The sequence below is a fragment of the Fundulus heteroclitus genome, chromosome 3 (genome assembly GCF_011125445.2).
Source record: "Fundulus heteroclitus isolate FHET01 chromosome 3, MU-UCD_Fhet_4.1, whole genome shotgun sequence".
NCBI classification, from domain to species: Eukaryota; Metazoa; Chordata; class Actinopteri; order Cyprinodontiformes; family Fundulidae; genus Fundulus; species Fundulus heteroclitus.
In genome coordinates, this window is record NC_046363.1 from 41879543 (window position 1) to 41905609 (window position 26067).

Sequence of the window (26067 nt, forward strand, 5' to 3'; positions counted from 1 at the left end):
CGGTTTTAGTTCAGGATGAAGATGAAGAAAATAGGAATTTTTATATGGCAGTGGAAGCATTTGAGAAGAATATTTTATCCCTGTTTCCTGGAGGTCTCTTTCCCTTCTGTTATCAGACTCTTTAACAAACGTCCAATAAATCATGACTTCTTGTTGCAACATCAATAATATCAATATCATATCTAATGTGTACTATTTTTGAATTGAAAAGCATAAATAAAACTGGGTTTAATTGCTGCTGTGTAGAAACATGTTCTCCTATCCTAGACATGCTGGTTAAATGTCCCTCAAGGATTGCCATAGAGTAGCTGGCTGGTGTTTTGTATGAAAAGGTAAGAAGAAAACTGTTAGGTTAATTGGTCTCTTTAAATTCTCCTTAGGTGTGAGTGAGTGTGAATGGTTGTTTGTCCTGTTTGTCTCTGTGTTGCCCTGCGACAGACTGGCGACCTGTCCAGGTGAAGCCCGCCTCTCATTGACAGCTGGAGATAGGCACCAGCACCCCTCACGACCCCACAAGGGGTAGACGTGTTGAAAATGGATGAAAATGATAAGAAAAAAAAAACAGCACAGCTATTAAAAATGATTTTCTGTGGAGCTGTTGTCTGTAGAAGTCTGCGTGGATGAGTAGTGAGAGCCTGCAGTGTCATAAATGAAGATCTTAAACGTTCTTATCGTGCTTCCAGGTATTGAAACCCAGTAAAGTTGATGCTAACCCTAAACTTCGTGTGGACGATGATGTAATGAACGAAAAGTTAGCACCACAATTATCTGTTAAGTGTGACTGTGCCCACCACTGGAAATCTCTTTATTAGTAGATGGTTACTTCATGGTTAGATAGCAATTACTTGCTGAGAAACAGGTGAACACTTTGGGGCTTCATCTTTAAGAAATACTGCCTGAAATTGTTAGTTTATGGTTTCCTGAATTGTGAATTCTGAGTTATAAATGTAAATAATTAGATAGATAATGAATTACTAATGAACAATTGAACCCTTTATTTTGGGTCTCATCATTACAAAAATGTATCTTCAGTATTAGGTAACATTTTGATTTAAAGATCTCATTACGTTTTACATCTTTTGGTTAGGGGTTAGGTAACAATATCAAGAGATTATTATTATAAATTAATGTTTCTGTGGGCCCTATAAGAAAATGTTGCCATTTTTCTTTAGCAGTCTTCAACAGAATAAAAAATAAATAAATCTTGTCTTGCCTTTAATTTCGTTTGTATCTTTTTCCTCTCTCTCTCATGTGCAACACTCACTTCATCCCAGTCAGGCATTAGCAACAGAACTTTAAGAGTCTGGTCACAAACAATAATACTTAAGGAGCAGTAATGCATGACGTCTCGATGCGTGTTTTTGTAAACAGCTGAAACACTGAGTGAAATAATTATGATGTTTGCCATTAGTGAGCTCCGCTGATAGACGCCAAGGCCGGTGAGGTCCTCTTTTCTATTGCAATCAGTTAGAACACTGGCAACAAATGCATGCACTAATGGTGAGATCAGTTTGCCAGCGCTGACTGGGGCTGCACGTCGCTCTGCTAGAAGAATAGTTCTGAACCCAAACTGTAATTGAAATAATTGAATACGGAAAGAAAGAGAAGAAAAGAAAAGTGTGACTGAGATACGATTAAGACACTGAGGCTGCAAACAAAAGAGGAAGCCATGTGAGACCTTTAATCTCTCCATCTTCCTCCGCCTGTGATCGCTCCATCCCTCCTGTCTCCTGCTCCTTTCTGCTTCAGCACCTGACATGTTTGAGCCGCCCGTCACTCGTCTTTTTTGCTCCTCTTATTTCCTCGCCCTCGTTTCCCTTCCTCTCCTCTGTCAGTATTTTCCACATCCTCTTCTGCAACCCCCCCCCCGCCCCCCCTTTCGTGTAAGCTCACTCATTGCTTCCTGCTGCCACAAATCAAATTATATCGGGGTCGTATCCACGGGCAACCGACTCCCTCCTCCTCCCTGCCCCACTCATTTCCCACCTCATCACACATTGCTACCATCATCTTACCTCCCTCGCCCCCCCACTGTGTCATCTTTATCTTTCTACCCATCTACATATGCCCCCCTTCGTTCTTCTTCCTCTCTCTCTCTCTCTCTCTCTCACACACACACACACACACACACACACACACACACACACACACACACACACACACACACAGAAAGAGCAGATAAATTATGTGGCGATACTGGAAACGAAGGAAATTACGGCTCTGCAGGATGACAAGAATGGTTGGCGATGAAGAGACAAGCCGCTGCAAACAACAACTGCTCCCCTAACAAATTATAAGGTCACCCACCAGCATGGAAAACAAACAAAATTAGTCATAGAATCCCTGCAAAAGTCCCCGCTTCTGTGTTTTCTCCTTCTTATAGAATACAGTCTGAAGACGGGCAGCGACTTTGGGCCTGATCTCGAGTCCTGATGTTCGCCGCAAAGCCCAAACAAGCTGGAGGTAATTGACATTAAGAGCAGAGCAGCAAGGTAACCATTAGCAACTGAAGAATAAGACATCAATAGTGAGGAAAGAAAGGAGAGAAGGGGAGCGAGAGGTTTGATTGGAGTGTGTGCGCATGTTGGGAGCTTGTGTGTCTTGGCGAGGTTTGTGGTACTGTGGCAGATGGATGAGGAAACCACCGCTGACAACCGCAACCTCCTCTCGCTCTTTCCTGCAGCCGAAAACCCCTTTTTTTGCGCGCTTGCTCAAAGCTCAGCTGATCTGGTCCGAACAGTTTAAATAAGGTGATAGGTGTGACCACAGCCACTTTCGTTTTTCAAATGAATTCAACTATCAGGAGGTAAAGGGTTGGTGAAATGCTAAGATTTTAAAATTTTTCCAGTAACCCGATCAGTCCTAGTAAATCACTTTTTTTCTATTTTAGATTACGATTTCAAATTGTCTTTAAATCATGGCCTGAATGCACAGTATCTTGCAAAAGCAATTTTATGCTTTGCACATTTTATTAAATTGAAACAAACAACTTCAATTTAATTTAGGGAAAACCCCCACAAAATATACATAACTGGGAAGGGAATGAAAAACTATATTCAAGTAAATTATTTAAACCCAAAATTTGAAATGTGTTAATTTTTCCTGAATCTATACTCTGTAATTCCACCATTATTGCATTTTCAGCTGCAAGTCTTTAGGGGTTTGTCTCTGACAGCTTCACACATCAAGAGACGGACATTTTTTGCCCATTCCTCTTTGCAAAACAACTAAAATGAAGTCTGACTGGAAAGAGAGCGTCTGTGAACATTGTCTCTCAATTCTTGCCACAAACTTATAGCTGTATTTATGCCGGACCTTTCCCTGCACCTTACTAACACATGGATATTGTATTAACTGAGCTATTCTTTTGTAATTTAGGGTTCTTGTCCTCTGGGAAGTGAACCTCCACCCATGTCTCCTTCCATGACTGCCATGTTTTAAGCTCATCTAACTTCCCTGCATGTTAGATTATTTTTCCTGCATCTGGGAGGGAGCAAATAACCCCACCCCACACCTTGATGCTGCCACCACCGTGCTCCATGTAGACATAGGCATAGTATTATGCAGTTAGTTTTTTTGTATGCAGGCCACTTTAAGTGTTGGTCTCATTCAGACCAGAGCACCTTCTTTCACATATTTACTCATATTTTGGCCCCCTGACACATCCAACTGGAGATATTTTTTTAAATAATGACATTTTAAATCGGAAAATGTTAGGAACAACGCAAAATGTTCATCATTTAATAATCGTTCTTGACGCCTTCGTTTTAATTTCCTGGTAATGAGGAAAAGCAGCCATGGGTGCCCCCAAATGTCCACTAAACTGATATATTCAACATGTTCAAATAAAGACTGACAAATAAAGACAAATAAAGACCGACCCTGGTCTTTGAGACTTGTTGATTTTGGCCCTTGTGGCAGAATGTTTGAATAGCTCTGGTTTAGATGCTAACATAAACATAAAGTTATCCGATTGTGACTGAGAACAAGTACACGTACCAGTCTGCAACTTATCCAAGCAACTTAAACACTGAATATTCAGTAACCTTTGGATCTACTGCCTATGATAGTTGTCATATTATAATAAATAAGCATCTCTTATCCTTAAATTACCCACACATGATTACCATAAGGTCTGCCTGTTTTGCAACCCTCATGCTAATTGGTTCTGTTCTTGGAAGATTGCTTTGGTTGTTACTGAAATGATCTCGCCGTGTTTGTGTATACATCCACACGTTATTAGGTTGTTGCCAGAGCAAATCAATCCCATTTATCTGGATTGAAGGCACATTCTAATTTGTTATGTAAAATAGATCTATCCAATTTATCAAAACGATCATCTTTTCCTTTTTTTCCACATAGAATTTCTCATTCCACAGAGATTTAACGTACATCTGAGCATCTATTATCAGCTTTATGGATATGCAGCATTGCTGATTCAAGATTTTATTATTTTTATTCCTTCTCAGAGATTGTCTTGTTAAAATGTTTCACAGGAAAAATAATAAAATTTTCTGATCAGGAAATATATCCATAAATCTAAAAAAAGATATATATCCATCAGGGGATTTGAACGTTATCAGTTCTGTTCTCGGTCCTCTCTTCTGTCTTTGTCATTATAAGAAACGTGGTATTTGAGAAGCTGTCATGTTTCCAGCTGGGGCCCACACTCTGAATGCTGTTTATTTTCTGGAGCTTATGGCAGCATCTCCGAATCAACATGTAGGAGGGTGACGGGCTGCATGTTCTCCAAAAAAAAAAAAAAATCATTTGATTTCCTTTCAGAAGCTGCACTGTTCATTAGATGAAGCAACGCGGAGACAGGGAATAAAAAAAAAAAAAACCTTTCCTTTAGCAGATTTTGCACTCTGTTTCACTTCACGAGCTAAATGTCGACGACAGAAACAAAAGCCTGCTCTGCTGTTTGGGTCACTGCGGGTGAAAAACCTCAGATAAACAGGGAAAAAAGCTGTGAAGTGAGCGTGTTTTTGGCTCAGTTCAGGCTCATTTTTATTGGCCTGATCATTTATTACCAGAAAGGACATGAAATCACTGACAGGCCGTTTGCTGTGTGAAACAATTGCAAACTTTATTAGCCAGACAACTGAACTAAACTAGACTAAATCAGAAACAAAGCACCAGCACCTCTCCTAGTTCCTCCATCCTTCATGGGAAATTTTGTGCAGATGATAAATAAGCCCCTCCAGAAGCTCTTATATATCTTTCTTTGCAATACTACCAACTTGGGTGGATTTTTTCCAACCTTATGCTGACTTTACATCTAAATGTTGTTCTTTAAAAACCCTCTCTTTCGCTCTCTTCTCTCCATTTTTTTAATTCATTCTCCTCTCTCTCTCTCTCTGGTTTTGAAGGTGGGCACGTCAAATCCATTACTCAATCTGCTCAATGGAGCGAAGCCCATTTACCAGTTGACTCATTTTAGATGGATCATTTACCCTTTCATCTTCTCTGACAATACCACTGATGTAACGAGGCACTGGGGCAAATTTATGCATTTTCATGATTTTGTTTTCTTGATTCTGGTGGGTGCAAGCAGGGGTAAAGAGGTCTTCCATGCAACTGTATCGAAGAGGTGTATTTTAGGAGTCCTGCAAAACATCTGCGCAGGGTTATATGAGCCGCCGTGCAAAACCATGTAATTTCAACGTACTGGTGTCACAGCTCAATGAGAGACCATTTGAATGGCTGTGAGGTTACAGTCTAAAAAGCCGAGGTTCATGGGAGGTAATGTGATCTGCTCTGTGTCAGTCATCTGAAAGTGATCCGCTGGTTCCTGCATGAAGCCAATCAATAGGAACACCAACCAATTTCCAGTCAGCAGCCTGTAGATTACAGCATCCATAGTAATTCTCGCCATAAACTGTGCAACAGCAGCTCTACTACTTTCTGGACATGCAGTCTTTGTATGTCATGCATTGGCTGGGCTTCCTATGCAGTCTTAAAAATATATATAATGTAATTTCACCTTTTTTTCCACTCTTGATATGCATGAATAAAGTAATAATAAAAAACGTAATATTAATGTTTAGTGGAGGCCCAGCTGGAGTTTCAACTTAAATCTGACAGTAAATCTGTGGGGGGGAGTTTAAGATTAGGGGGATTGGAATGAGGCATCAAAGATAAATCATCAAAATAACAGGACAGATGCAAAAAAGCCGCTCAGTAATCAGATTTTTCCAATGAAGGGTATGAATACTTTCTATGAGGACTTTTGAAATAAATGCTAAATAAAAACAGACAGTTTCAAAACTGCCTTTACATTTGTATTATCTTTTTAGGGATGGCTGTATCCTTTCTAATCAGAAGCGACCCTCTTTCTTGTCCCTGATGAAGAAAAATGACCCCGCAGCATGACGCTGCCTCCACCATACATTTTACTGTGGGTACAAAGGTGTTAGTTTTCCTTTTCCTCCACGTTCAGAATGTTTGCTGTGTTTCCTACATGCCTTGTAGCTAGAGCGGTATGATTTTGCCGAAAATCTAAATTGCGATATAGTTAAACCATAATTGCGATTTAATTTGACTTTCCAAATTAACCACAAACATCAAACATCAAAAATGGCATGTAGAAAAATATGTTTGTAAACAGGGACTATTTAAAACAAGAAATACATTTTTTTCAGAATATTATTATCCAAGAGGACAGCTTTTAATTGATTTGGGCATCAGTCCTTGTTGAACATAAAGTGCAACCAACAAACAAGTCTATGTATTAAACGGTTTGACCGCTACTTAATGCTGTGGTGAGATTCCTGAAAGTTTCTGGTAAAAAGTAGGATTATATAAACTCTAAAACAAATAATAAAATCAGATTATCTCAATGCTGTAACTCTCTTCCCTTCCATCTGGAGAAACCCACTTTAAACATATTACAGACACCTAAAATAAGTATCTTATCCATTAATTGTTACAAAAATATGCAGACCTCTGAGATTTGGAAATTGTGTTTTTTTTAATTGTGATTATATTGCAAATGTGATTAATTGTCCAGCCCTACTTGTAGCAAACCTAAAACTGAACTAACAACTAAAATAAATTAATATTGCCAATCTAAAGGCCAAATTTGCAGAGAGCACAAATAACCTGTCAATATTCTCCCACCTGAGCCGAAGATCTCTGTAGCTCCTCCAATGTTAATATGTTACTGTTTTGCTGACTAATGCTCTCCTTCCCCAGACTGCTAGCCTTACATGAATGCACTTCTAGTTTAGACATTACAGTCAGGCAGTCTGGTAGACAGCTCAGGGGTCCTATCAGGCAGTGACACAGTGTACCGTAATGATCCGAATATCCACTGAGCGGAGCGACTTCATTGCTAACCAAAGTCGTACTTACACACTTTAACAGATTTTATAGCACATTTTACCACATAAAATCAGTCAGTAAGCACAACGATGATCATCTATAAACGCGCCGGATTACAAGGTGCACCACATATGTTTGAGAAAGTTTAAGGATTTTAAGTACACCTTATAGTCCGAAAAATACGGTAAATGAAGCGCGCCTCATGCTTTTTCACATATATTTGTGATGTTTAAAGGGTGTGGATAATTTCACAAGGCACCATAAGTCCTGGAGAATAGTTCAATAGATCAGAACAAATATAAAAAAGCATATATTTTTTGTATATATTTATTTTAAAATGTATACATTTTTAAATAAAGATATACTACCAGTAAACATCAGTCGAGCGTATTTAGCTGAACACATCCATCTGACAGATGCCTTTCTCTTGCACAGCTTGATTTTTTTCCCCCCTGTGCATAAACACCCATAAGGATCAATTTGGTGTTAATGGTTTCTCTAAAGGCCCGGCACAGATACAGGAGGAGAGCCGGATTACGGGACTGAAAAAAAAAAACCACTAACTGCATCACATCCCTGCCTGTCAGCTTCCGTCTGTGATGTTAAGAAGCAATCGTGGGTTAGACTTTGTTACATTTTCTGATGCCACTGGCTGACTTTAACCAGCACTGACCTGTCTGTTGCGTTCATCGGTGATCCTCTGGATCTGGATCTTTTTCCTCCCCATGATTCTGCTGTTGTGGCGGGAGGAGCAGGGAGGATGCGGAAAAGTGCGAGGTCACAGGTGGCTGTGGATAGATTTCCTCCTCTTCAGATGTTTACTTGCTTTCAGTTTGACCTCTTTCTGCACCCTGACTGCGTCTAAAGCACCTGAGCAGGCAGGCTTTTAGCTCAGACTGAAAAGAAAAGAAAAACAAAAAAAAAGAGGGACAAGGAGGAGAGGAAAATGGGGTTCTGTGTGTCCAGCACCGTCCTCAGATCATGGTCCCGTTTCCGCGTGCAGGTCATGAACACTCCCCTGGGATCTTCTGCCCTCCCCTTCACCTCAGCTGGGCAGCTCCTGGAAAACAACATAAATGCATTCATCAGACGGAGAGAGGGAGACTCAAAAGGGCAGAAAGGGGCTGTGTTTGCACACTGTGACCCAATTCGGCTACTACAAGCTTTCACTTTGCCTCGACGCCACATTTAATAAATGACGCAACAACAATCTGAGGCAGCATCAGATCAGAGGAGGATTTGGTTGAATCGGGAGGGTAGATGGAGGTGGCTGTGCTGCGGTGCCTCATGCGGAGCACGAGGCCCCCGGGGGTCTGCGAGGAGGGAGGCTGTGCTGTGTCAGCTTCATTAGAGGCATCACCGCCACATCACTGATCTGCTGGTCGCCCACGGCTGCCGGCTGCCCAGCCTGGGTCGCCTGACACGCCAAATGTGATTCCCCGATCAGAGCCAAAACAAAAGAGTCTGTGGATGCTGCGCCTTCCCTGTTTCCAAAACACCGTCTCGTTGGAGGATGATGTCTCCACAGGAAACTGTCTTTCACATGTTCTGCATCCGGACGCTACACGCATGGAAGTTTCAGGTCGAAGGATCTCAGGACAGCGAATCGCTAAGTCTGCAAAGGCAGATGAGCGGGCAGATTTCCTACCAAGTCTCTGACTTTTCATAAATACGCCGACCAATGAAACAACAAAATGCCTTATTAACTAAAAATACTCTGACCTGATTCCACAGGAACACCAGCAAAGAAGAATGTTTGCCCAATCCACGCAAGCAGCTACGTAACCATCACATAAAGGTGTTCTGAAATGCATTATGGAAAACAGAGCGCATTATAAAGTCTAATTTTCAAAAGCAAAAGACGGCGAAGGAGCCAGAAGTGTTTGGGAGAAATCAGACGCGCTCCTGAATGAACGAGACGGCGGAGAGCGACGAACGGAAACAGAGGCAGGGACTGTTTTAGGCCCTGTTGCTACTATTTGTAGAGCAGATTTAAATATAGCGATCTATATATGCATACAGACTGTTTGTATACACACACACACACACACACACACACACACACACACGCGTAGCCCAGCGGCAGCACGGCACAGCTGAAGCCTCTGGAAAGCACCGAGCACAGACACAACAGCAGCTCCTCGCTGTTGTTTGCACTGCCTCTACCTGGGGGAGCTGCAGCAGAAGAACGCCCTCTGTTTACATCCTTTCTCCTGAAACAAAGAACTCCAAACTGTCTGTCAGGAGACTGACGCTCCTTTTGTGCAGCTGTGGGCGCTGCGCTGCGTGCTCATTTAGAGAGAAGGCGATTGGCTTGGCTTAGATAAGGTGTTTATGAATTATGCACCGATTTTAAAGAGTGGAGGGGGGGGGGGCAGGAAGAAGGTGTTATGAGTGTCATAATTGCTTTATAGGGAGAAAAAAAAAACTTCGAAGGAGAGCTGGAGCTGCCTGAGCCTGAATCTCACAAGGAACGTCTACAGTGAGCTGCAGGAGATAAATATTTCACCGCCGATGCTTTTGTTCATCCCGTGGCTTTTGACTGGCTCAGACTGAACAGGAGAGTTCAGCTGAGGTTAATGAATTCTATCTGGATCACCTCATTAGTGTCCCTCCAGAAAACAACACGCATCTCCAACATGCAGGTCGCTCGTTTCATTCAGCTTCAAATTAAAGAGAGGGAAAAAAATGCCGACAAAATAATAACAAGGTGAGTTCACAGTCTCTCGCAGCGCTTGTTAGCGGCCGCGCGGGTGAGGGACTTGCTCCGTTTGCCGTGAAGTTCAAAGGCAGCGAACTGAGGGATTTGTCTTCAGGCGGTGGGCCGATCGCACATGAAAAGGCTGCTTTATCTGCCTGGGGTGGTCAAGTTTCGACCTTTTACCCTTCACGCTGCTGCTGCTTTTCGCTTCCCATGTCTGATGTCAGGCAGAGGCTTTGCTCTCGCATGGGAAGCCGAGGGCCTGGAGTGTGTCTGCTGCCTCGCTGCAGGAGCAGCAGAAAGGCTCTGGAAAGTGAAAAGATAAATGCTGATAATTAGGAGCATACCACGGACCTAGATTAGAGCCCTGGGGAACACCTAAATGCGCTAATGCTTTGGTTCTCAAACTGTGGTACAAATAGCACTGGATGTACTTGGCTTTGGTTCTCAGAAGATATTTTGGTGCCAACTATTTACAAGGAAAAATGAAGCAGAATAGCTCTTCTGTAAAGTTAACAGGCCTAAGCAGCTACAAGAATGAGCAGTTCAAGCAAACTGTTCTTCGACTGCATCTGAAAAGGGAAGTGAAGTGAGGAATATCTGAAAAACTCAACCTAAAGGACACGGCAGAGAACTGAGAAGCGCCCGGGGCTATTCGCCTTCTTCCATTTACCTCTGAAACTGAAAATCTGCTGCGGCAACGACCTCAAACACAACTGAAGCATATTCAAGTTGCATAACTCCTGTTAGCATTAAAAAGTGATAGCAATGTTTGTCTATGCATTCTATGCATTCAGGAATGGATGCTGTATGTGTGAAAATGTTATTGACGTACAAACGGCCAGAAGTGCGACTAAACTGTCTGACAGCATCTGTCACCATGTGTTAAAGGTACAGCAGCCGCTTTGGTGTTTAGGGTGTTGGTTGGTAAAACACGTCCGCCTTTTTCTCTGCGAATTCTGGCTTTAGGGAAACCTTCCTGTTAGAATAATTCTAATTTACAATTTTTTAAGGTTTAATGTTTGGAAAATCAGGGTTATATTTTGCCAATGCACTCATTAAGTTTTCATGAAGCGAACAACAGCAATGCTGAATATATGTTTAGGAAAATTGGCAAAATATTATAAAGTGGAAACTTTTTCTACTTTGATACAGGTCACCTTAATTTGCTCATTTACGCTTTTTTTTCAAGTTTGTCGGTTCTTAGGTCATTGTATAATACAACCAGCAGCAGCAAACATTTTGTTATATCTTCGTTGTTTAGAATGGTAAGGACGCCATCTTGGGTTGCAAGCATGTTTCACAGCAAGTTTTTAAAATAATTTCTTCAATTTGTGAAACAAAAAGGAGGAAAAAATGTATTAATCAGATATGGTAAAAAAAAAAAAAAAAAAAAAAAAAAAAAAAAAAAAAATATATATATATATATATATATATATATATATATATATATATATATATATATATATATATATGTAAAATAAGCCATATTGCCCAGCCCTACCAATCTTTCCTTCCTTCCTTCCTTCCTTCCTCCTTTATTTGCTTCCATCCTTCCTCCCAAATTAAAGTCAATCTCCTGCAGTAGGATTTTGAACGACTCTTGATGTTTGCCATTTGTTATAAAACCTTTAAGAACCACTGTAGACATTTTGTTTCTCAGGGACCATTCATACGTTTTTTTCTTTTCAAAGCGGATATAAAATCAAAACAAAGGGTCTCACCTGAGCTCCTGAAATGAGATCAGACAAAACTACTACTGTTCTAGAGATCCAAAGGTTTTTACAGCTTTTGAAGAGCTTGTAGGTCATCAGTTATATCTTATGTCACACATTCGAGGGCAATAATGGAATTTGAATATTTATACATGAGAATGACAAAGGATTTCTGGAGCAGCGTGCTTCAAATCATCCAGATCTACACGTGAAAGCGTCTCACTTCAGCCACAGTCGTCTACAACTGATAAAGAAGATCTGTTGTGGCGATGGGCTGATCAGGGGTTAAGTGATTTGCCAAAGGGCACGTCAGCCAGATTTTTGCCAACCAGTCACAGTGTGTGAACTAGTGACCCCTCCCTCTGACAACCTGCCCTGCAGTCCCCCAGGCTGAAGCTGCCCTCGATATTACCGATACATCGCCTCCGATGCTTCTGCTGTGGGCTGAATGTGTCAGGAGCTGCAGGGAAGGAGCACAGAGCTGTGATTGAGTCATGACAGACAAAAAAAAAAAAAGCAGTGAATGCAGCAACCCTGGGAGAACAGGGTGTTTGGGCTAGACGGGCTCTGCGTCAGTGCAGCGTTCTGTTGGCCTGCACAGAAGGGCAAGATGTGATGTAATGAGCTGTCGATGAAGCTCTGCACGGAAGCACTGAAGGGCAAGAAACGGCACGACACTGGAGGAAGTAATGAGGGATAACTGGAGAACAGTGACATTTTAAGCCAAAAATAAATTTTTTATTTGGTCTGCCCATGGAAATTCCTCATGCCTAATTACTTTATTTTCCTAAGATGTAATAAATACATTTCACCAGCGGAGGTATAGCTCAAAGCAGCTCTTCCAAAAACTGTTTGCACATTTGCATTTCTGAACGGCTTTGATCCTTAGGAAACATTTTTAAATAGGATTTTTTTTTTAAAAAGAAAGTATTATTTAGATTTTTTTATGATAACATCTCAATTCACAATTAAGATATTTCTCAAGTACTCTATCCAAGTTTATCTATAAATGGCACGCCATCATGTGAAATCTTCTTCTGCAGTGATAAACCGATCTATCAGCGAATGACCAAAATCCTACAATTTTCCACCTTTGAGTCCAACTGATGGCTGGTATTTAATAAATGCACAATAATGTAAATACCCACCTTCTCCTGGCCACGAAGGCGTCAGCAAACAGCCTGGTCTTTAATGCACTTTTATTTGAGTTGAGTAAAAATCTAATTGTTTGGGATAATGTTGTAATCTCTTCACTTTTCTTTTTCTAATTATAACTCTATCAAGGAACCAACAACATTTTTTTTATAATTAATGCTAATAAGATTGCATTGCTGAATTATAATAACATTTCACCAAGATAGTTTGCATGTGCCAAAGTTATTGGGAGCTTATCTTTGCATTTAAAAAGAGTATTAATGTTTTTTTATTTACTTACTAACTCTGGTTAAACTCTGGTTGCTCCGTAATGTGGGTAAATGTGATCCTGTTATCTGTCAGTGTCGTGTGTGTGTTTAGGAGTAAACAAAGCTTCCTGGATGTCCATCCATGGCTGCCCAGACTGTGTTAAGTGTTACTGGAGCAGCCTGGAGCACAGAGATATCAGAGGGCTGGTGTTTGAGGGGAAGGAAGGTGCTGGTGAAGGCAGCGCTGCCACAAAAGACAACCAGTGAGAAGGAATTAGCCCTTTTTCTTTAAGCTCAGCAGTGATAACCAACATGAGCCCCAGTAAACCACAACTGGTTCCACCTTAATGGGTCAAACGAGATGGGACCGAAACTCTGTTCACAACCACACAGATACATTTGGTTCTTTACTGCTTAACGGAAACCCAGATTATTACCAATCTAAAAGTGTTCCTTCTGTGTTCCTGTCTGCTTCTGCCAACTGTGCTGAGAAACAAGGTTTTAAAAAGCGGTCAGTCAATCAATCAATCAATCAATCAATCAATCAAGCAATCAATCAATCAATCAATCAATCAATCAATCAGTCTAAATGTTTTACAATGTATTTAAGCCAACACAATATCTTAAAAAAAGATAAATAGCAATTAGACTTTTACCAGCTACTTCAAAATTTAGGCCTGAACTTTTTCAGTAATATTTTCTTTGTGTGAGTGTTATCACATGTACAGAAATATTTGCACAAACCTTGTTTCAATTAAGGAAAATGAATTAATAAAAATCAGAGACTCATTGACTGAAGCTGGTTTTTAGCTTGGAAAACCTCGAGCGACCGCAGGTCCACTGGAAACCCAAATACGCAATCACCAGGTCAGGCTGACAACAACACTCTTTAGTGTGGATGTTGTTACTGAGGGAAGATGATTCAACGTTAGCTATGTGTTACCTAAAGTAAAAGCAAACATTGCCTCAAACAAATCCCGTTGTCTTGGAGTACAACGTTTCCTGCACATTCTAGTGGATGAAGGTGTTTCGGATGATCGAGGAAAAGCAGAGTGGAAACGATGAAGGCTGTGATGATGACCAGGCTCGCCTGGAGCAGAGCTGAACACATGGAAACGGCGGTCAGACTGCGCAAGCTAGCATTAGCACATCCAACAGGGAACCCGATGCTGCACAACCGCCTGCCACTGCGACAAATCTTTAACTTTTAACATTTAAGCATTTAACTCTCATTCACTGAAAAAGGCTATAATTTGAGTGCCTTAAAGCCTCTTATGTAGAAATATTACACAGACTACAAAATGAGACACAGCCAGCATTCATCTGTATTCAGGTGAAGACGCCTTCCGTCAAAAAGGTGCTTTTTGCATCACTGGGAGCTGTTTATTCATGTTGACGTAGATTTTGGGAATCTTTTGGACTCTCCCCTTAAGCCACAAAGGAAATAAATATTCCCAATCAACTCCTATTTGGAATAGTTTAATTTATTTTCAAGATCATTTTCAATTAACTTGTAAAACTTGAGTTACTGCATTTTCTTTAAAGGCAAACTGTTTCCTAGTAACAAGGTCAATCTAAAGTGTCTTTGGAACTCTTTTCATTGCATTTAAAACCAAGCTGAGAAAAAGGGTCTAATGAATTAATCAATAACTGTGCATGACTTCACTTATATATGAAAAAAATCATGCAAGCTACCAGTAAGAAATAAAATGTTCATATCAAATCGCAGGCCATGCTGGAAAAATATTACAGAAGCAATCTGCAACAAGAGTTCAGGGCTTCATATTTCAAGACGAGGGCAGATTGTCTGGATGAAGCGGCTGAGGTCATGACCTCTGCAGCAGAGAGTGAAAATGACTGATCTCTAGCTCAGACCGAGGTTTTACCAATAATAATTCACCACTTGGTGTTCAATCTAATAGCTCTGACGTGACGGAGAAAACACGGGAAGACAAACAATGCCATCAGAAGGTCCAAACAGCTCCGTTATCGTATGCTGTTGGTTTGATTTAAGGGTAAAGCTGGAAAAACACCATGAGAGTAATGACTGACATGCTGCTAGTGTTTCGGAAGCTGCAAAAAAGCATGGCTGGTCATTGTGTATTCAAAAGAGGAAGAAAGGAGAACTGTAAATGGATTTGTTGCTGACCGAGCTTGAAGTGTAGGGGCGTATATGTAGCAGGCATGCTGAAAACCCCGGTTTGACCCACTCAGGCTCAGTTTGTGGCCCAACCTTGAGGGTGTTCTGCCAGCACCAGCTGTGTGATATTTACAGCCCGTTGCCTCATGTTCCCGGACGGTCGTTGGACACAGTTCACACTGCGCTCCGGCTTTAGGTCACCAAGTAGGCATGTTTGAAATAACAACAAAACCCTATGGTCGAGTCAGTGGCGGGAGCTCCAGCAGGTGGAGCGAAGGCAAGGCGCTGTGGAAAAACCAGGGAGGAAGGGAAGCTGCTGGCCTGACATCTGAGGCCTGGCTGAGGATTGGGATTGTGCTCGTACGTCTATGCTGCCAAGCCTGGCAGTGGAATACGATCTCGCTTTCCCTCTCTTCCCTCTAACCAATCATGGGTAGGACTTTGGAGAGGTGGGCCGATGCACTGCAAGGGCAGCACTTCAGAGGTGGTGGTGATAGTGGCTTGGGGGGAAGGGATGAGACGGGACGGGAGGGGCGGTAAGGAGATCTGTGCCTCTCGGCTGGTGAATTACACCCGCACTGCTGGGCCCAGTATCAATACCTCGGTCTGCCCCAGCACGTCCACAGACACCAATATACAGAGGAAAACGCTAAAGAACCAGAGCCCCACACAACGCACACAGGGTGCCTTACTGTCACCAATCTGCCGTCTGTGTTCATAGCCTCTGGCAAGAATGCAACAGAAACACCTGCTAATACCTATTATACATTCACGCATACGGGTTCACACAAAGGTGTCTTTTGTCCAGGGGATGAAAAAAAATGAGCAGAGGAGAGGTTCGGCTCACGCACCGGATCGTACTTTCCCTTCAGTTCCCCGTGGCTGTCGACTGCGAGACGTCACTTCTTTGGCCGTGATGTAACCCGACAGGTCAAACCGCATAGTCGGCGCAGGTAAAGGTGAACACAAAAAACAAACAACACGCTCAAATCCACACCTCCCCGTGAAATATGTGAGCTGATTGGAAACAATGGAGGGGGGGGGGGGACAGACAGCAACAAACGCACACATGCTCTAATTTAGAGTACTCAGAGGTAAGGCGTAGAGATTTATTGTTGAACATGACCTGATTTAAAGCTGAGGATGGTTATTTATTTATTTCTTATGTAAAATTCTAACAAACATGTCTGAGGTACCTTGTGTGTTTGAATCGTACCTGTAGTTCATTGGATTAGAGGAATTCATTGGTTGGTTAGTTTTTAATTCTCAGTGCCTACAGAACCCTGCAGAGCTACTCAAACTGGGGCTAATTATTAAACAAGTATTTAGGCGAGAGTTTAGTGCTTGGACCTGGCCTCGAGTTCTGATAGACCAGGAACGTCCAAAGGCTAAGGCGTGATTTCTAGATAAGGTCAGAGGTCCGGAATGATGACGGATGTGTGAATTAATTTCATTAAACTTGCCAACAACTTATAAGCAGCAGAAATGGCTACATTTGTTTGTCTGTGAATGCAGTAAATTTTATTTAATTACATTTTAACTTCCATCTTTCATCTGAACAGATCATGTTGCACCAACACAAACATTTACCACCACACTGAGCATCTAACACCAGAAATGCCCCGATACAAAAGTACAACGACATCAATAGCGACACTTTAGAAAAAAAGGAAGGGACACCCACGCAAAGGTATGCCGTTACAGGCTGAACATGCTCTGATGGCAGACGGCTCACACAAAAGCCAGACAGGCAAGATCAGGACGACCTAATGATGCTTTAAAAATAGCTTTTTTATCTGGAGTACTATCAGCGTCTATTTTCATGGACTTGCAGGTGAGTGGGAGGAGGAAGGCTGAAGTTTTGGCCGCAACACCAGTACCTGGATATCTATCCAGTCTCCTGAACTTTATCTCTCACTAACTGTGATATACAGGCTCTGCTAGCATGATGGGGTGTGTGTGTGTGGGGGGGGGGGGGGGGTGCTCCAGACCACTCTGCTGAATACATCACAAATCTCCAATCCTTCTGACATACTAAAGCTCACCAACTATGACATTTTTTGTGTGTTTTCCATTCAGACGGAAACAGATAATGATCTTAATCATGACACGTGTTTTATTCATTTATTTATTTATTTTTATTTTAGTCTAAAGGCATGAGATCTTTTAGCAAAGAGGAATCCTTTAATCTGGTCACAGGGGAACCGTCCAGGGTGGCTTTGTTGTCAAGGCGCGCTTCAAAACAACTGTCTAGCAGCTGCTAGCAGACCCACAAGTCTGTTCGCACAGAGCGGTTTAAAAAAGCCGCAGGAAATAAGGCATCTCAAGTATACGTGAGAGAAAAGAAAACGTACGTCTCTTACATCATGTCAGCATTAATTAAAATTTTATCTTTCAAACATAAATATAGAACAAAGGGCTATTTTTTGCTCCTTTCTCAAACTGAAATATTTCAGATCTTTCAGACAAAAATGAGCAGAATAAATACATTACGGTGCTTTCAAAGGATGATTTTGGTTAAAAAATATGTGAAAAAGTTATACCGTCATGTTAAATCCTTTATTAAAGCTGAGTTCAATTTCAACAGCCCCTCCTAAACCAGGATTATTACCTCAGTCCCAGTCCTAGCTTGCCAAACGCTGGGCACCCACCCCCCTTTAGTAGCTACTAAAGCTACCAACAGCAACTTTGTAGGGTAAGATTTTCACTGCAGGTCACGTAAATGTCACGTGACGAAATGTCGGCAACCTGTCATGCACCCTCAGCGTCAATATATGACGAGAGCGGTACCCCGTCACATCAGTATCTGACGCGTGGGGGCGGGGGGTGTTGCCCAAGCGTCAATATTTGACGGGTTGGAAGTGAGACTGTGTTAACCTAACCCCTAGAATCAAGATGTCACTTAAAGAGAACCTGTCTGACAACATCAAGTAGGCCAAAAGACCTCCAAAAGTAAGACGCCATGGTCCGATCCAAAGGAATTCAAGAATAGATGATACAAAGGAAGAGAAAAAGATGAGGCAAAAACATTAAAATGGAGAAAAGGTGACAAGAATAGATCAGAGGAAAAAGGGAGCACAAGATAACATCCTCCAAGTCTTCTCCTACACCTGCACAACGAGATAGTGAACGAACAGCAAAACCAACCAAAAGGTTTCACAGGTACAAACAACCAACGCCTTTGATAACATCACTGAAAAATATGAAGTCACAGCATTTTTAAGTCTTTGGGAATCCCTGGAACCACAATGAGAGCCATTAGCCACCAACAAAAAATACGGACCAGCATGGAAGCTTCCCAGCAGAGCCAAGCCGACCAAAATTACTCCAAGAGCACATGCCCGCGCTTACTTAGACTGTGTCACCACAATAATAAAAACACACCATCAACTGAGTGTCTAAAGGGAAAAATCCAAATTAAGGTTTCAAAGTGGCCTAAAACCAAATTGAGACGTTGTCATGACTTTATACCGGGCCGTTCACGCTCAACAACCTTCTAATGAGGCTGAATTTAAACTATTCTGGAAGGAAGACTGGGCCAAATTTATTCCACTGCGATGTGAAAGAGTCATTGGCAGTTGTTGCAAATGCTTTAACTGCCATTGTTGCCGCCAAGGATGGTACATCCTGTTATTATGTGTGGAGTGTGACTACTTTTTCATATAGGGCCGGGCTGTTAGGTTAGCCGATTGCTCCTAAGAAATGGAATCACCATCTGAGAACTGCTTCTTCTACCTAATCAGGTGATCTTTGTCCAATATTAAAATGTATAAGATGATTTGAAACACTTTTTCACAGCCCTGTACTGTTGAATAGTTTGTTACCCTGGCATGCATAGATAAACAACAACCAAATGAGTTCTATAGATCTATTTCTTTGACAGTGTTGAAGTGTAAACAGCTTTCATCAATAGACGAGGCATTAGCACGCAACCACAGAAAGCATCACCATCTATTTATTCCAACTGTCTCATTTGAGCAGACTTTCAGAGGACAATCTGAGTCCAACCAGAGCCAAAGACGTGACTGGAACACAAGGTTATTGGTCGAGAAAGAAAAGGAACAGGTGAGACGTTATGAGCTGCATGACAACTCAAACCATTGGCCAATAAATCACAACAAGAGCAGTCCATCTGCTGCTGGATCCGAGGCCGCGGTCGTTGTCGGCTCGGCGACTGGCGACGTTCAACAGGCCACGCAGCTAGTCACCCCACACTCCCCACTATCTGCCTCGTAAAGTCCTCAAGGGCGCCAGAAGCCCACGGCCCCAATCACGGCCCCAGGGACTGATAAGCAAAGACAGAAAGCTTGACATATTTCTACGGGTCGCTCCCAAGAACAGCTGAAAAAGAGCATAAAGCTTGTGAGCTCTGCCAAGAAAAACCGTAGCCTGTGAACTTTCCTCCTGAAGATCAGTTTTGCTCAGATGGATCTAGGCGATGAAGATTAGTTGAAACCGACATGCCGAGAGCCAGCCTTACCGTCAAAGATCAGCTCGGACAAAACAGGAAAACAGGGCACCCGGTTCCGGACAGAGAACTTTTCTTTTTTTTTTTTTTTTACGGCCTGAATAGAAAAATACTCAAAACCAAAAATCACAGAGAGACGGCGTCCTAAAAATAAAAAATAAATAAATAACGGTCCAACTCAGAGCAGCACATGTGCTACTCGACCAACTGCTGAGGTGACAACTGCTGGTGAAACGCCTCACTCTGGACGCCCCAAATTACTCCTCTCACCGGACACCTCAGCCACCATCAAAGCCCCCTCCTATGCCGCCCCTGCTTCTTGTTGCCCCCCCCCCCCCTCCTCTTGGTCACCACCCATCACAGTCACACAGTACATTAATCTCCCCCGCCTCACCCGTAAACCCCTCCCAGGTCACCCTCTGCCCTAATATGCCTTCAGCAACTGCCACCAATTCATCAGTGTCCATGAAGACAAACTGGGAAACAGCTGGCACGCCCCTTTTAAACAATTATTAAGCCAAATTACGTATTGTTGTGTATTTGTTGGTCATGCATATGACAGCTGGTCTAATTAAGACATTACAATGATAAGACTTTTCATTTCAGAAGGCATGAATCAGCAGATCTATAACAAGGTAACTCGATTAAGTATTTATAAGCCAGATTTAGCTTCTCGAGCCAAAAAAAAAAACAACGTTTTTCCATTTCTTTGGGTTTTGGGAAGTTGGCTGGACAGGAAGAGGAACTTTCTGTATACATGAGCATGTGTGTGGCCTGAGAGTGACGGGAGCAACCACAGCCACACAGCTCAGTGTGTCAGATCCTCGTCTGCACGCCAATCTATCCCTTACGCACATGTGTGAGCGTACATCTTCCATTTGGATCATGAGCTGCTGGCAGCAGGATGGCAGCTGCCTACATAACTTTTGTTCCACTGGACCTTTAAAGGCCAGCCCCCCCCCCCCCTACCCCCTACCCCAACCCCCCCTTCGCTTCAACCCGACCCCCTAAAATTTACACACACACAAGCTCGCATGCCCAGCTGTCGGAGAGTTCAACACGGCGGTAAGGTCTTGTGCCGCTCAGCCAGAACTTTCAACATCCGAATTTCGAAACCACTCCACTTACTAAATCCACCGGAGGCATTTGTCGTGTGATGAAAAGTCCAAAGCTGCGGAAATCAAGAGTCCCCCCGACGGATCGAAACCCGGTTTGATGCGGGCAGATGACCAGAGACAGCGCTGTAAAAGGAGAGACTGGGTCTCTGCAGCTACTTGCGAAAGAGACTGAACTTCCCAAGCAATGAATCTCAGCCCGAGCCCTTTCCTGACCTTGAAGTCTCTAAGGGGGCCTGAAGGGTGTGGGAAATGGAAGGCCAGGAGTCTGCTAAACAGTTGTGCCTCAGAGTTTCCACTCGACACAGCGAATGAACGTAGGGATGCAGGCACGTAATTGCCAGGCCTTATGCAGGGGATGAAAATTCCAGAAACAAATACCATCTGGAAGCAGAAACTTATACAGAGAAATATAATATAGAGAAAAAAAAGAGCTTTTTGAAATCCGCCCATGAACTGGAAAATAAATATACAATTCTTCATAACTCAACAATCCCAATGTCAGAGCTCTCAAGACAAATTTGCTCCCACATCAAAAAACGAGTGCTCAGATGGCCTTATCTCTCTGCCCGTTCTCAAAGTTTTCCCCCCTGCTTGCCATCCGCATTTGTCATCAGCATGCACGACTGCCGGGGGCCCACCGTGTTTAACACGCGGTCTTGGCCCGCGGCCTAAAACTGGGATCTATGGAGCTACCTCCGCTCATCCTGACAGAAACAAAAGCATTGGCCAAGACTGTGTGGTGCTGGCTACGTATGTTGGGGATCCGGCTCAGAGGAGAGGTGGGGGTGGCACAAACACTAAGCAAAGAATATCTTTTCTCTCTCTCTTCTTTTAAAGAACTGTGAGCAGAAGCTGCTCCTTTGCCCACAGGCAAGTGTATTTATGTTGAAAGGGAACACAAGAGCACATAGGCACCAGCTCTCCCGGTGATAAACATCCATCCGTGTTGCTATAAATCCTCTACAGCAGCTGCGGGAAAAGGCAATGAGATTATATTTGAGCGCAGTTTGACATCGAAGGTGTGCCACCCAAGTGATGAGCCACGACAAAGACAAACTCAAGAGAGCTTGTTAAAGACAAGCTTATTTGGTACTTTGTCTTTGTGCATAATGACTAACAGGTTAGAGAATAAACATGATACGCTTTGAGAGTCTGACAGTGAATACCCTGATTATGCAAATCTGTTTCCCTCCAGAGGATGGGGGAAATTAAAAAAAATGACAAAGCTTTTCTCTGGCGTGGCACCGCAGAGAGCAGCTCTCTTGTGTGTGACCTACATTATTGAGGAATTCTCCACGTTTTAGTCACCCTCCTGACAAATCTCACAGCACAACAAAGCTAACAGATGAATGTTTAAAAAGAGAAAAAGAAATACACATCCAACATGAAGGGGGTGCTTGGCTATCCAACGGTGGCATTAGGAGCATTTCTTTGATTTGCTTAAAATGTTCTTTATGTGTTTTTAGCGAAGCAAAATTATTTGGCAGTCCATTTTTATTTGGCATCTAACAGAACAGCATTGAGATAAACAGAAGGGCTCTCAGAGAATAAACTGTTAGCAAATACGCACAATTTTTAAGGCATCGCAGTTCTTTGATTTCCTACAGGAAGACGTGGAAGTGTTTAACTCTCCTCATTAATTTGAGGCAAAAACTTGAAAGGAAGCCAGTTCCTCTAAGTTAAACAACAGAAGGTTAAATCTTTGACTCTACCAAAAGCTATAAAGAAAACATAATAGAACAGTCTAAGCCAGCGGCTGCTTTTTAAAAGGTTAGCATCTCGACAATAGCTCAGTTGTACGGAAGGAGCAAACTTGAGAAGACCACAGTTGGTTGTAGCCTGCCGTTTGTGTCACGCTTTGAGTCTCCATTCCTCATCACGTCCGCGGGGCCCATTAGAGAAGACGGGGTCCTTTTGTTCGCTGCAGCCACAGGTTTGAGATTTAGCTGATACAGCAAACAGTCTTGAACTGAACTCACAGAATGTTCTCATTATAGTCCAATAATGCAGCTGTGAGTCAGCCATAGCAAATCATTATCTGTAAACTATTCTCTAAATTAAATCAATCCTTTTGTTTCTGAAAGGTTTGCAGACATAAAAAAATCATATATTTTTTTAACCACAGCCCAATTTCATGTCTTTCTTTTCCCCCTTTGATCAACGTTCTACAACGCCCATTTTCAAAACCTCTTTTTACTTTCGAACAGAAAAGTATTGAGGTTGGTTATCAGGAAAATTATTCTACATTTGGATTGGACCCCATTTTGCCTTCAGAACCTAGCTGTTCATGGACTCGATTCAACAAGTTGTTGAGAACATTACTCTGACATTTTGGTTCATATAGACATGATCGTATCAAGCAGCTACTGCAGATTTGTCGCAGCATAACCATGATGCTATTCTCCCATTGAGCTCCATGCAAAATTGTGCGCTTTTAGAATGAGAACTGGTGCCTTTTGACTGCAGATCTTCTTCATGTTCAGGAAAACAGTTTGGCACAGTCTGAGCTTTTTGACATACTGATAAGCTGCTGGTACACCTGGATTTCCTCACTGAGGGACAGCGAAGGTTATTTCTAATCTGTCATCCTCCTTGGAGGAGGATGATGGATAAAGGGTTGGGCATTACCGCAACACTTTCGTCTCCTGTGTTGTTTAAAGGTGCATAGCCACGTTAGTTAACTTAGTATTAGTTGTTATTTTGGTGTTTTATCCTTTGTTTTGCTCAATTTGTTAGTAAATGAAGCCTTTCGTGATTAGTTACGATTTTACCAGAAGTACGTAGAGTGCATGCAGAGGTCAAAACAAGAAAGCGGCTAACGGCTATTAGCATCTCCCAGCGAAACTGATGAATGGTCCAAGACCCAGAGACAAAAACCACATACAAATATGATACCAAGAGATAAAAGCCTGGAATGTCACTGGAAATATAGTCTGAACGTTGGTGTTCACTGAAGCAGACACTAAACCCACCGATGCTCAGATGTGACGCAGAGTTGACTGATGTGAGTAAATGTTCTCATATGAGGCTCCTAAAGTTTCTGTTGATCATTTTATTTTATTAATAACAGTTGGTCTTCAATCACGGCATGGTTTATAAATTAAGCAAACCGGTATTATGATAGTTCTGTGATACTGTCGCTAGATGGCGCCACATCTGTTTATATCTGGTCATTGCACCCGAAGCTGGGGCTATTTTTATTCACAAAATGGACCATAAAACATCATCAGGATGGAGGCTTAGTGTATATAACCTTATCTCATAATGATCAAACAGTTTTTGGTCTTTGTTATCAGCATATTACATGGCTATATGCTTTCAAATGATGCTCAGTCGGCAGTTGGTCCAAATGGACTCAAAGAGTGCCAAGAAAACATACGCCACACAGTAGATCACTACCAATAAGCTTTACCACTGATATGGGGCAGGATTATGCTTTCATGGTACTTACCAACTTATGATCCACTATTGAGTTTTGCTGCTGAGATCAACACTCCTCTGACCAATATTCAAATTGTTGCCTCACTTTGCTGTTCTTAGCAAACAGGAGTGACACAGAGTTTTAGCTTCTACTGCTGTGGCTCATCTTCTCAAATGTTTGATGTGTTGTGAGATCAGAGACAAAATTCTGCACACCTTGGTTGTACTAATCAACAATATGCCTCCCTACAGCTGCTGTTCACTGGGTATTTTCACATTTTAAGACCACAGCCTGTAAAAGCAGAGATGGTTATGTGTTAAAATCCCAAATCAACATTAAATTCTGAAAATTCCCTATTTCTGATAAGCAGTTGAACAGTTGTGCTCTATACCTTGGCCAGTGACTAGATATTGTAAACGTGATCTGAGAATAGCTGCTTATAGTTTTCATGACCTCTCTGGAACAACAGGGGGTAAACTTATTTTTTCCCTTAAATGCAATGTTTTTGGAGAGTTCTATATAATCATCTTTAATGATGCATGGAAAATAATAGATAGCTAATTATGGAGGAGGAGCTGTATGATCAACTGCTAAAGAGTTAGCAAGATGACCAAGCTGGTTGCCGGGTTTTCCCCACCGTATTCTACAGGCTAAGCGTCGTTTGTTTATTTTAAATGCCTCGATGTTTGAGAGCAACATAAAACGGTCAGTAAAGTTCCCGTCTGGGAGAAAACCCCCCGGTAAATATCAGCTAAGCTAAAGCTTTAGGGGTCCCCAACATGAGCCGGCGGGCACCAGGTAGCCCTCAAGACCGTTCTAAAACTAGCACAACCCTCCAGTGAGCTGCATCTAAAAATATTATTTTAGTATTGTATGTTGCTCTACTTTTGGAATCACACTTGTATTTATATAGATTTAAAAATTACATTATCTAACAAAAGAGCATTGCAAATATGTTTATTGGTAAGTGCTGAGTCTGGCAGCCCTTCATGTGACACAGTACCGATGAAGTAGCTCTCAGTTTCAAAAAAGGTTGATGACCCTGTTATAAGCTTGACGCACACTATGGTACCCGGTTCATGGGCTGCGCCCCTCCTTCAAGCTGCATCACACAACCCTCAATGACAACTACCTGCCAGGAATACCACATCTTCTAGGGAAACCCTGGACTGAGTAGGGATGCAGCAGATACCGTGTGTTTGGAGAGGGTGGATGGCCAGTAGAGCTGCTAGCAAGAACCAGCTAAGAGTGGATACTGGAAACACCTACTTCTGAACCTTGTAGTATGTTCAGTACTGACTCCTGATGACAGTGCGAAAACATGATCATATTACCCCCATTCTCCGTTCTCTTCCCTGGCTTCGCTTCTCTGCCAGTGCCTGCATGATAATGCACCATCTTATTTAAAAGACCTTATCACCCTTTACTGTCCCTCATGCACTCTCCGTTCTTCTAACACTGACCTTTTACACATTCCCAGGACTCGATCCCGCACCATGGGAGATCGGGCCTTTTCCTGTGCCGCCCCACGGCTGTGGAACAACCTGCCTCCACATCTGAGGGTTCTTCAGACCCTGTCACATTTTAAAACAGTCCATAAAACCTTCCTTTTTATAACAATGTTTTTAATGGTTTGCTTTAAATGCTTTGTTTTGCCTTTAGTTTTCTTGTGTGTAATTGCCTTAAAACTTTTATTTGTGTATTTTAATTACATTTAAATGTCCCTCTTCTTATTTTATTATCTGTTTTTTATTAAGTGTAGCACCTTGAGATTT

The 26067-nt window shown here is 42.2% G+C and overlaps 1 protein-coding gene and 1 long non-coding RNA gene across 17 annotated transcripts in view; one reads left to right on the plus strand and one right to left on the minus strand.

Moving 5' to 3' along the window:
• mef2d (myocyte enhancer factor 2d) overlaps positions 1-26067 on the minus strand; it is a 134277-nt gene that overhangs the window by 74547 nt on the left and 33663 nt on the right. For 8 of the 16 annotated variants that reach the window (XM_036135427.1, XM_021310694.2, XM_021310691.2 and 5 more), the window contains exons 1-2: positions 19766-20047; positions 8000-8386 (exon numbers count right to left, since the gene is read on the minus strand). In XM_036135427.1, coding sequence (XP_035991320.1) covers positions 8000-8053 — 54 coding nt within the window. In that variant the 5' untranslated portion in view covers positions 8054-8386; positions 19766-20047. Of the gene's footprint in view, positions 1-7999; positions 8387-9492; positions 9516-19765; positions 20048-20881; positions 21006-26067 lie in introns of those variants that run through there. The other 8 variants (XM_021310692.2, XM_021310695.2, XM_012852679.3 and 5 more) reach the window with 4 other exon arrangements.
• On the plus strand, positions 17264-25907 carry LOC110366908. Its single transcript, XR_002427071.2, has 3 exons — positions 17264-19028; positions 19267-19350; positions 25773-25907. It is a non-coding gene; the product is annotated as an uncharacterized LOC110366908 (long non-coding RNA).